This window comes from Dryobates pubescens, chromosome 2 (assembly GCF_014839835.1).
Source record: "Dryobates pubescens isolate bDryPub1 chromosome 2, bDryPub1.pri, whole genome shotgun sequence".
In the NCBI taxonomy this organism is placed as follows: domain Eukaryota; kingdom Metazoa; phylum Chordata; class Aves; order Piciformes; family Picidae; genus Dryobates; species Dryobates pubescens.
In genome coordinates this window covers 10,777,170-10,789,570 of record NC_071613.1, presented here as the reverse complement: position 1 = coordinate 10,789,570, position 12,401 = coordinate 10,777,170, and the positions used below count along the sequence as shown (strand labels likewise).

The 12,401-nt window shown below is 37.5% G+C and overlaps 1 protein-coding gene across 14 annotated transcripts in view; it reads left to right on the top strand.

Moving 5' to 3' along the window:
* The window catches only part of ESRRG (estrogen related receptor gamma), a 412,676-nt gene that overhangs the window by 390,187 nt on the left and 10,088 nt on the right, over positions 1-12,401 (top strand). For all 14 annotated transcript variants that reach the window (XM_054170053.1, XM_054170113.1, XM_054170100.1 and 11 more), the window contains one exon: positions 8,206-8,475. In XM_054170053.1, coding sequence (XP_054026028.1) covers positions 8,206-8,475 — 270 coding nt within the window. The remainder of the gene's footprint in view (positions 1-8,205; positions 8,476-12,401) is intronic.

Genomic DNA, 12,401 nt, shown 5'->3' with positions numbered 1-12,401 from the left:
ATTGTAGTTTCATTTCTGGTAACTGAACTCTTGGAAGGATCTAGGTAAGGCATACCACACACAGGGGCTACTCACATATGATACTGACTATTTTAATCTGTGTTATCATTTTTCTGAATTGGACTTTGAGAGAGATTCAGTTTTTGTCTACAGGCACTTTACCAATGACAGAATGTAGTTTTTGTTTTTTTCACCCACAAATCATCAGGCTTTAGCATACTTACATACATACATGCACAACAGATTGAAGGGAAATTTGTGTGAAATCAATATTTATGTTGAAAATATGATTGGCCTTTTTTTATATATATATAGGCTCAGTGAAAGAAAACAGTCAGGGTCATAAATACAGTCCTGCTTCATTTTCTCCCTTTCAGATGTCTGGGCACACAGGTGATACCTCAAAATATGCCAGACATTTTTAAAAGCAGATTTCCTATACAACACCCAAAGCACAGACTATCCAAGTTTAGGAGTAAAGATGGCTTTAGGAGCACACCACGTCACATCACATCTCCTGCCTCTGCTGTCCAAAGGACCAGAAAAAAGCCATTGTCTAACCAAAACATGTTTGTGAGTTACAGTTTGAAGAACTGCAAGAGTTAGCTTTAAACAAGCAGATCAGATCACATATGTAGTGCTTTAAAAAGATCATCCTCAGGAATCTCCAGGTTCATATTGCTGACCTTAAGGAGACCTGCAGCCCCATGAACCCATATTGGACTGATAGTTTGAATTTTAAAACTTCTCATTGTGCTTGTCTTAGAATTCACAACCTCACTACTGAGAATGTAAAACACGAGGAGTGGCAATTGTTTAATGTTAAAAGAAAAAAAACACCACATGTACTTTACTACCTATCAGGTCTTCCTCTGTTCCTAGATCCTTTAGTGATAAATCAAAATATAAGTGTTTGGCTTGGCTACTTTTTAATGTAAGGTTGGTTGGTGTTAGGAGTGAAGCTATTTAAAATCATGGAAGTTTCCATAGTAAAAACAAACCCAAAGGGAAAAATCAAGCCTAAATCCCCTTAAATCTATTTTTCTTTTTCTCAGGGAATACTGAAATAATAAGGTATGAAATGAAAACTAATTGAAATCAGAGTGCAGTACTTCAAACCATATATTTCCAGAAATGCCATTACAAAGTGCTCCATACATAGAGGTCTTACCAGATCTGTCCTGAAGCAGTTTTTTGCATCTTTAATGTTTCACTTCAGAGTATTAGCAGCTGAAAGTGGTTATGTGAAGTCAGGGTGACATTCTTAATCAGTCACATTTTTCACCTCCTTACCACTACTATTGCTGAAGGGACAGCTTGCAAGTGCTTGTGCTAGAGAGGGCTGTCTGTGATTTAAGTACTGAAATCAGTTTGAACTATAATGAGTTACATCTCACTATATGCGTCTTACCCTGGGAAGGAATGACAAGCTTAAATTGCTCCTGTTTAGTGTTATCATGTAAGGTTTCACAGGGTAAAAGACAAACCAGAAATATTTCTAACTGTTATTTAAATTACATTAACACCTTTTTGTATAGCTTGAGTGAAAGGTCACGCTAGACAAGCAGCATCTTCACTGTTTGTAAATGTCTAATTTGCTGCTTTTAAATTGCTGTGAACTTCACTTACTTGCTCCTGCTGAATGAATCCACTGTTGCAAATACTTCTGACAAGCGAATATTTGCTTACTGAGAATCCATTGTTCATAATGGATTGAGAGGGACATGCAATGTGAATGCATTTTTATTGCCGTGCCATCTCTCTGCTGTTGTTTCAGTGAGATGGAAGTAGTGTTGTGATAAAAGCCCCAGGTTTCTTAGTGCTCTGTGTGGCATTTCCCATCTTCCTGGTAGGTGTTAGTGAAAAAGTGCTTGTCATAAGCCTTTTTTCATGTTATAAAAATATAAAAAATATATTTTATAAGAACTTGAATGGCAAGAATTATGAATACAAACACAAATAAAACCTGAGAAAGTGTGGAGGCTTGGCTGAAGGCAGCCCAGCACTCTCCAAACACATTTTGCTGTTCGTACTGGAGTCAGAGCAAGTCTTGGGCACCTCTGTGTGTGCAATCTGATCTTTCCTCTCCTAGGGCTGCACAGCTAACAGATGGCAGTCACAACTCCAGCGCAGGGAGTTCTGCTTGCCACAGAGCCCCGGCGCTGCTTTTGCAGTGCTCTGCTGTAGGTGCTGAAGGAGATGCCATATAGCCAAGCATCACTCAGAAAAGGCAGTGGTTTTACTGTGCAAAAGTTGTTGGATTAAACTAATTTTAAAACATGACTTTAATTGTAGCACATCAGTTGTAAATAGCTTGGAAGCTGAATTTGGCAAACAGCTTAAGTTGTGCTTTTGGCTGTATTTCCGGTCAGTTGCAGTTTGTGCTTTGGGACCCAATTTGTGATTTTCAAGTTTGGTCAAATAACCTTACTGTGGCATCATGTGCTTTTAGTAGCCCTTTAACCAGGAGCTCCATGAGCAAAGGGTTAGTAAAAAAAACAAACACAAACACAAAACAACAACAAAAATAAACACCCCAATAAAAAATCAACCATAAGAGAAAGAAAAAAAATAATGCTTCAGTCTGGCATAATGAGTTGTATCTGGTTCTGTTCCAGCTTTCACCAAATTTCATCCATAATCTGTGAAATATGTTTGGTGATTAGTGAGAGCACTCTCCTTCTGTCTAATGGTTTTCATAACAGCTGAAATGTTGTGGGACTTGATACATATTTTTAGACTACACACTATTTTGAAATGCAATTAAATCTGTTTGTTTGTTTGTTTTTCCTTGGATTAATATAATAAAAAGGAATCATGCCATCATCTTCCTTGGATTTTTGAGAGAGTAATAGTGGCAGTCAGGCTACAAAGGTTTCTTTCAGCAAATACTGTGTCTAGAAAACATTTATGTAGCCCTAGCAGAAATTTCACTGCTGAAATTTCTGTGGCCTTTGTTTACATCCCTGGAAGCCAGATGAAGTTGTACAATGGATCCAGGCAAGCACTGAGTGCATGCCAGGAAGGGAGCAGAGGGCAGAGTGACAGCTGTATGTCCGAGAGCACATTGGACCCTGAGTCTGATCTTGCAGTTTCTTTGCCTTCACTTCTGTGCAGCCAGGATAAGCCTTTGGCCCACTGGTTGTCATTTGACCATGAGCCCATCGACTCTTTAAATAAAGTAATCAGGGCTGAAGGAAAAGTATGTTTTAAACAGTGTTCACAGTATCAGTTTGTTCTTTCAACAGTGGTGACTATACATCATTTTTGAAATGAGGAAATTGTACTGGAAACATCAGTACCCATAAAACATTTAGCGGGAAGTTAATCTATCAAAATTAAGTGTAAATAATTTAAAAATCCAACTCTGATATTTCAACTGTGTAAATATATTGAATCTGCAACACACTAGTGAACACGTCATTTTCAAGAACAGCTTTGATTATACAAAATGTAAATGAAGATATTTGATGTACAAACCAGGGCGAGCATGAGGAATGTTTTACTCATAAACCAAACAATCACAAAAATAACTGGTAAAATAAATAGGAGGTGGTTATCAGAAAAAGCAAGCAACTCCCAGATCTGCAGCAATTTCATAGCTGGTTTGATCAAATATTTTTATTTCTAAACACATAACAGAGAGGAAGGGAAGTTCATTCCCTGCAAAGTGAAATAAAATAGGATTTGAGTTTTAGGCTGAAAATAACAGTACAGATAAGTCCAGCCACTGTCTTTTTTTCCGTCCAGTAGGTCTCAGAGTGCTGCTTGCAAGGCACAGATCTTACTTTGGCGCTTGACCATCTGCAGCTGCTTCACACTAGCCCCTAGTGACTTAGTGTCCATGAAGTCCATCCTAATGAAGTAGAGGAAAGAGGTCTTCAAGAATATAAAAGATTTACCCTGCTTAGCATGGAGCTATATGCAATGTGAAATAGAGAGCAAGTAGTGCATGTGCTGGTATTTGGAAAGATCCGTGGTTTAAACAGCTCCGTCCATCTAAGAGGCTGTGAACTGTGTTTAGAGCTGGCTTGGAGCGCTGAGTGCTGCAGAGCGCGGTCACTTTCCTGATGGTCGTTCTGTAATAAAACTGCTAAGGCCTTTTTACCTCTTCCTTTCTGCTTCCTTTGAGCATTGGGTTTACTGGTATGCAAAAGGGGAAAAAAAAGAAAACAAAAAAATAGAAAACAAGCATATGTTCAGTTGCTCAATCAACCTTTTCTCAATCCACACTCGGTGATCTCAGTGAGTCATTACGGCATAATTACAATTTGAGTGTGATACACTGTTTGTGGAAAAGTATCTATTTTTAGCTGAAGAAACATTACAGTCCCTGAAAGGAGGAGAAAGAAAGAAAAAAAAAAAAGGAGGAAGAAAATCTGTAGCCAGCAAATCAATGCTATTGTTAACTGATATTACGAGACACCCTGTAGATTTACAATGCTCGCATTCAGCCACATAAAAACCTCACTGAAAAGAATGCCTACCAGGGGTTAAATTCATATGCCTGCGCTGCAGCCTATTTCTGTCAACACTCAGCTCAGGAAATAAACATTTATGCTTTCTGAAATGAAAGTGTATTTTTGAAGACTAGCCGTCAGATATTTTTTGCCCTTCACACTTTCAAATGCTTAGCCTTTTTTGTAAGTTGACTGCAAAGTGCATCAGTTTGCTAGGCAAAAAGAGAAAAAAAAATCTTGACAAGTGCCCATGGCATCATTGTCAAGCACACGAGTGTCTAGTAGAAGATGGCAGCAGGGTTGGCACAAAACATGCTTCCTTCAAGCTTCTTACCTCAGGGGTACCTGACTCTTGAGAAGCCTTTCAATCCTTCCAAGTGACGTTATGGCAAACTGTCATCTGGTTTATTTGGAGTGCGCTGTATCGCAGATAAACATGCTATTTAACTGCAGGTCAAGGTACAGAGTCATTCTGCTAGCAAATGCCTGAGATACATTAAATGGCATTGACTTGAGGAGGGAGATGAAGAGAGATCAAAGTTGTCACCAATATGGTGCATGCTAAAGGGGGAAAAGGTACTCAGCACTGTATTTTAAAAAGCCATTATGCACTTCTACATTTAAAACGCTGACCTGCAAGACTCTTAAGGATTAAGGACCCACAAAATGGCACAACAACATTCAAAACCATGCCATCATGCACTATCTCAGGGTGGTGTGGAAAGAGCTTACTGTTGTAACTGGGAAGGCTAAGATCAATTCAGAAAGCTGGACGTCTGTTTCATCCAATATGGAGATTTTTAAAAAACGGTTACATTTTAAAATAGAAAATATCCTCCTGTCACAGGATGTGGCTGAAGGGATTCATATAACAAAAGCTCAGAGAATCAGAGCACAGTTTGGCATTAAATTAGGATATGCTCCTCTAAACAATTAAAAAGATATAAATGTATATAAATACATATGCTTGTGTAATCTATTCTTTTAACTGTGACTGGCTGAACAGCTATTAAAAGGGCATTGGTGTGATACAGCAGATATGCTGGATGCTTTCTCCACATTTTCTGAAAAATCAAAACAAAACCAGATTAATTACCACTTGATGCAGCTTTACATTCCCACGAGGGATGCCTTTAAAAGTTAAAATGTCTTTTCACTGATCAGGCTTTCAAGGGAAAGTCACTTCAGTCAGGAAGAAAATAATCATGCTTACCTGATTTATTATTAGAGAGCAGAATAGTGTGGTTTATATTTGCCAGTTTTTCTATAATGTAAAGAATCTATTTTGATTTTTTTTGGTGTGTCATATAAAAACAATTAGTGTATTTACTGCACCAGACTGCAGATTTTTCAAGAGTGCAGTACAATAAATTATAGGCAACATCCCATTTTCCCCCCTCACAGAGCATATATAATTTCATTTGACTGTGGCACACAATAAATGTTATCAAAACATGGGGTTTTTTGTTTGTTGTTTTTTTTTTTTTTAAAAAAAGTAACTTGGACTAAAATAAATAAGTAAATAAAAGAAGTTGGGAGTCTTCTGGAAAAATATATATCTATAAACACACCGACAAATTGCAGGTTAAACTTTTTTAATCAAAACTGATTTTATTGCTTTTTGCTTAATTAAACTGCTCAGAAGTGTGTGAAACATTGTTATACCTGAAAAATTGTTAATTTGTAAATCACAGGGACAAAAGGGCTTCACTGCAACTTTAAAGTTTCTATGCACGTAAATGTCAATAGAGTGCCTTCTCCATCATCAGCACTAAATTCACATTGATGCCTCTTTTCTTCTCTGTATTGATCCTTCCATGAGAACGTAGATTTGTATCTGTTAATTAATGCGTCCTGAAACAGCGTTTGTATTAATCAGGCAGATAAGAAAAATTGGATGCCTGCACCCTCATGACAACCGTAAAAGTGCTGGCCCTGATAAAATCGTGGATGGACCTCAATAAAAAAGTTCCTCCTTCCACTCAATAAACTAATCATCCTGCTTTTAATTATTCGGCAGAAAGATGTGTGGAGATTGGAGAATGTGTAAATCTATTTACTAACAGCAGTGTCTGGGAGGGAGAATGTGGCTGTCACAGGACGGTGCTGCAGGCTACATTCTCTGTCCATCTGCTACTGCAGAAAAACTGGTTCTTGAAAGACGGGAAAGAACAGAAATGTTGAAGCTAATTGAAATCATGAATTCCTCCCTATAACCTTTCAAATGATTATTTCTTCTCCATTTCTCTCTTATTTATTTTAATCACAGATGTATTATTTTCCACTGTCACCTCCTCAAGTGTTTCCTGTCGTTGTTGGCTCAGTTTTTGTATTTGGTTTTGTTTGGGCTTTTTTTTTGAAGGCAGAGAGCTACAGTTCTATCATAAGACTCAAAAAACAGTAAGAGAAAATGAAAACAAATAAGGAGGGGAGAAAAATGAAAGAGAGAGAGAGAGGGAGCATGCAGCCAGTTTTATGTTTCATTTTTTATGGATGCCTGGTGGTTTGGATGTGGGGTTTTCTTTTTTATGGTATTAGTTTTGCTGCTTAGTGCTTACAGAGAAAATCTTGTTTGGAATAGATGCCTTGCAGATTCGCTGGTTTATGATATATTCCTGGCTGACTGTAACTCTTGACTTTCAAAACAGAAAAATGCATTTAAGTGTAATTGAACGCCAAAAAGAATGTTCTTACAGCAGGAGCCCTGTCAAAGGACATGTAAGCAGCTCCATAAACAACTAAATGAAAGCCTCAGACATGCCTTAAGACCCTTTAAGAAAAGCTTGACTAATCCCCTTTGATGATTTTATTAAGTACTTGTGGTTGATGGTGCCAACTGGCAAACTACTACATTTCACCAACAGGCCAGGAAAATCACTTCCTTTCCCATATTGTTTTCTAGCTTCTAATGTGATTGGGATATTAACAGTTTGATAAAATAAATTAACAAGTATTGTAAACAAGAATGTAAAAAGGTAAGACAGTAAAGATGTTTGCCCTTAGTGATCCTATTAGGAAAGACAGCAGGGGCAAAAGGAGAAAAAGGCAAAAGTTAAATTTATTACGAGGCATGTATTAAATGTTGGATTGTCCTCAGTAGAAGAATGATGTGACCGCTATTCAGTTGGCACTTTATGATGCCACCATGTTATTACAAGTGTAGCAGAGACTGGAGCCATTGCAGAGACAATTAGTGCCTCTTCTGAGAAGGACAGGTGTTACTTCTCTTTATGCTGAGGTTAAAGTTCAAAAAGAATTTTCTTCTTTGTGGTAATCACCTTAATTCTATTAAAACATCAAATCTTCCCTTTAAAAAAAAAATAATTTGGTTTGTAGTTATTTTTCCTCTCTTAAAATACCCTTCTTAGTTTATAGAAGTGATGGACAGTCATCAGATCCCTGCTTCACAGCCTCAGGTCTTAGAACTAAACATGAGTGTTTCAGAATAAAGATATCATGCAAATCACGGACTCTCACTGGAGTACTCCACAAATGAATATGATTTTTAGAGAAAGAGCCTGCACAGTGCAACTTGTTTATGACTTCATGTGTTGACTAGAAAATGTTTGATTTTTTATTGATTTGCTTTCCCATAGTGGGATGGGGAGGAGAGGCACAAAGGCAGAAAGGAAAATAGAGCACATGCATTTTTTTTATCACAATATTTATAACGTTGAAAAAGAAGAGCAGATTACTGACAAATCTAAGCAATTTAATATCTTTCCTGTATTTTTTTCCTCTTCAGGTTTCTCCACTTTGTCTCTGGCTGACCAGATGAGCCTTCTGCAGAGTGCTTGGATGGAGATTTTGATTCTCGGTGTTGTATACCGGTCACTTTCTTTTGAGGATGAGCTTGTATATGCTGAAGATTATATTATGGATGAAGACCAATCCAAATTGGCAGGCCTTCTTGACCTTAACAATGCCATACTGCAGCTGGTAAAGAAATACAAGAGCATGAAGCTGGAGAAAGAAGAGTTTGTCACCCTCAAAGCTATAGCACTTGCTAATTCAGGTTGGCAGAGTGGCATGACAGTTTTAATGTCACTTTTTTTCCCCCTTCTTCATAATAGTTTCTGCTTGCTCATTTTAAGAAAGGTTTTAGAATGAGAAACTGCAAATCAGACTTAATTTAAAAGACAACAAACAAAGCAATTCAAACCTAAGAAAAACTTTGATTGTGAGTAATGGTGGAATATGTTCCTAGGGGAATGGAGAATACTGCACTGTATGATTTGGAGACTGTTTTACAGGCAAAGATCCATTCAATTGTCTATAGATGTTACTCTAAATCCATTCCATAATCCAGACAAATCTATTCATTGCAATTAAAATTAAGAGAAAGGTTGCATGAGAATATGCTATCTAGCTTCTGTTTAAAGGCAGCTACAGATTTATTTAACAGGGGGGATTCAGCATATGGGTGGAGGGAGGAATTCTTCATCTCACAATGACCACACCTTACCTTACGGATCCTCTGTGTTTATGAGAATACTTCTGGGAATGATACTACCTCTGCAGCAAGGGTTAAAAATCTCAGAAAGAAAATTTTTTTTCCTGCATTTAAATTTAAAAGTGCTGAAGCAGTGAATACTGTCAGATAAGTATAAATCGTTCGTGCTTTGTTGTTTTTCCTTTTGTGTCTCCTTAATGCTTTTTTGTGGTCTTAAGTCCCTTTTAGCATTTGCATAAAGTTCACGATAGATCCCTCTTTAATGACGTGCTGATCATTAGATACCTGTGTGTCAATAACATGCTCTGATGCTATGTTCCATTGACAGTCACACCGTGCCCCTCCATCTGCTTTTGTTTTGACCCTATCTTTGAACTTTATCTTGGTTGCTGGCCAGTAGTTTTCCCTTTAATTACAAGAAGGAAACTGTCAATAAAATCTGTTAAATGGGATGCAATGAGTGGCTTGAATGGGCGGACGGCTATTTGTTCAAATTCTGCAGCATTCAAGGTATTGACAGTTTGTTTTCTGGGGCCATATGTGACGATCAATCTCAGGCTGGGCTCAGCCGCGCTGAAAAATGAAAAACCAGATTGCTTTTGCTTACTTGTGGATGACGACTTGTGATTTGGCGCGGTCCTAGTGAGATGAGACCTTCTGCCCAAATTGCCCCCCTGAGAGCCAGGACGCGTGACTGTTTTTAGAAATAATTTTTTAATTGATTTTGTAATTAACAGTTCATCTACAATATTGATGCATGAATCCTCAGATTGATAGGAGGGAAATTGTTTTCAACAATGAAGTTGTACTTTCCTATTTGTCTTTGTAATGTGATTTAGCACTCTGCATTTTTAATTGGAAATATAATTCAAAAACATGCAAGGCCAAAATGCTTATTAGTTTCTTTGTAACATGTTCTCCACCCCACTAACCCTGCCCTTAGTTTTAGAATATTGCCTTATTTCCAGAATAACCAACATGATGAAATGCCCCTCAAAGATAAAAATTATTTTTAATTGAGGATTTATTTATAATTTTTTGCCATTGTAAGTAGACACTTGAGGGTGCTTTGCAGCTACAAGAAGGATTTTTCTCAAAATTGGTCATGCTTAATGAACAGAGCAAGAAAGTTATCTGGAATTAGGAGTCTAAATTGAGAAGGGGGGGTTGTATTTATTTGATTCTGTAATGCAAAGACTGAAGTAGAATTCTATAGTTTACTATAGAAGGTAGAAAATAAGGATGTGGTGTTAAATATTGCTCACACCTCTTTTTGTGTCCCCCCCCCCCTCAAGACATGCAGGGTGTAAGTATTAATATAAGATGCTGCTGCTAAAGAAGTTTAGTCATACATTGTGCAAAGAGTGTGTCAAAACAATCTCTAGCTTTGTTAACTTCTCTGGGGCTTACAACCATGAAATGCCACAGATAAATACAAATCAGCATACTAAAATTCAGGGCACATTTAAGTAAAAATGTTTCCTTCCCTGATCTTAAAAGAAATAAAACTGCTGTTTTAAAATGAAACTGTTACAAAAAAAGGAGTTAAAAAGCAGCCCAGCTATTCAACTTCCCTTTCAATAGAATGTTTTGACTGCTAACATTCAATATTTCAGCTTCAGTTTGTAAATGCAGGAGATGCCAAACTTGTATCAGCTGTTGCTACACTAACCTGAAGGTGTAAAATAGCACCTGCAGAATTACAGCCTATCAAAAAGTGTAAGACCTCTAGTATTTTAATTTGCAAATGTAGCTAAAATTAGAATAAAATTAAGATTAAAGTTTTTGTCTTTTTATAGACAAACCCAGAAATAGCTTATTTTCACATAACTGTTAACTTGATTAATGTAAATGCAGCTATATCTGAAGAAGAAAAAAGCTATTATAAATTCAATCAGCTAGCAATTTACATTTTAATATATTTTGTTGCTATATCTGCTTTTTTTTCCCCAAAAAATTTCCACTCCTTATTTTTCCTGTTTAAAATTTATTAGCTTTTTTAAAGCTGTGGAGAGACTGGATGAAGCACAAGGAATCTTAGGCATTTCTGACATTTTTTGCCATACCCACACTACCTAGAAAGATTCCCAGGTTAGCTCTTCTGTAAACAGTAGACAAAGATGGTTTTATAGCTCCATATCTGTGTTAGTGATTTATGACACAGTCTCCAAGTACTTTCCCTGCTGGTGTGTTGAAGCAGGAAAAAGAAATTGTAGGTTTTCTTCATATTGACTGTATTTTGTTTGAATAAACACCGCAAGCTTTGTTTTGGCCAACAAATCTCAGTATCATGAGCATCAAAAATACCCCAAGTGCCAACTTCTCTTTAGACCTTCAGAGTCTACTGGTGCAGTGCCCCATCTCAGATAATCTTGCCTTTTGGTTTCTAAAAGGTGGGGAGGAGGAGCTGTTTATCAGAGATATTCTCTGACAGCCATTATCAAACGTTCCTTTGAGGAGCTGGCCAATGCCACACCACTTCTATAAATTTCCACTAGTGCAAGATGTATCAACCTTGTGGATTGTCACTGATTTCAAAGGGAGTGCATATAGCATTGGAAAAGTTTAAATACATACATAAGGGCGCAATATTGGAATATACAGATGTTTCAGTCCTGTGTATGTTAAAGCCTACACAGGCATGATTTCAACAGTTACACCTAATATGTAGTGCCCAATATAGAACTTACCAGGTTAGTTTTAAATATTTGCATTGATTCAATAGCAACTAATACAGTCTTTAGGCCTGAACTCTAAAGAAGTCCCTCTCACCACATCATTGCCCTTGTCCTGTCAGTATCCCTTCCTTCTTTCTCAGGCTTCTCTGCTCAAAAAAGCAAGTAGGTTTTTTTTGGAGCCACAGGATGCAACTGCTCTATATTCCACCTCACACCGCCCAAATGAAGCAAGCTGGCGCCAATGAGCACTTTGTTTACCCACGCAGAAAATCAACTTTGAATGGCTTCCAAAACGTGCATGTACCAATTACTTCCTCGTGTGTAAGGGAAGGTGAAATGTTTACAAAATGTGTTTGAAGAGTGTACAAGTGCTCACACGCTCACGTGAACGCTCCCACACAGGAAAGATGACCTAGTCATCTCTTTGGTATCAGAAAATGCTTTCAGGTATCGATCAGGTAATACTAAACAGGAAGTTGCAGGTGAGCAGTTTTTTGAAACTGCCTAATCAGTAAGGTGGAAATCATGCCCTCAGGCCAAATGTTGCAGAAGAGCTTAGAAGTCACAACTGAGAAGAGATTTTTCAGTGAAGTTTGGCTCCCACCTACAACCTAACATAAGGAACTATAGAGTGTCAAAATATATTAGCACATACGAAAATCTGACCTGTGTGTATCTGCCTAATAGGCTGCTGGCACCTTGAAAAATCTGATCCAAACATGAATGCTAGGCACTTAAAAGTGCAACCTTATGCACTGTTGAAAATTTAATCTTAAACACTCATACTAGCTGTCTAGCCTGTACCAGCAA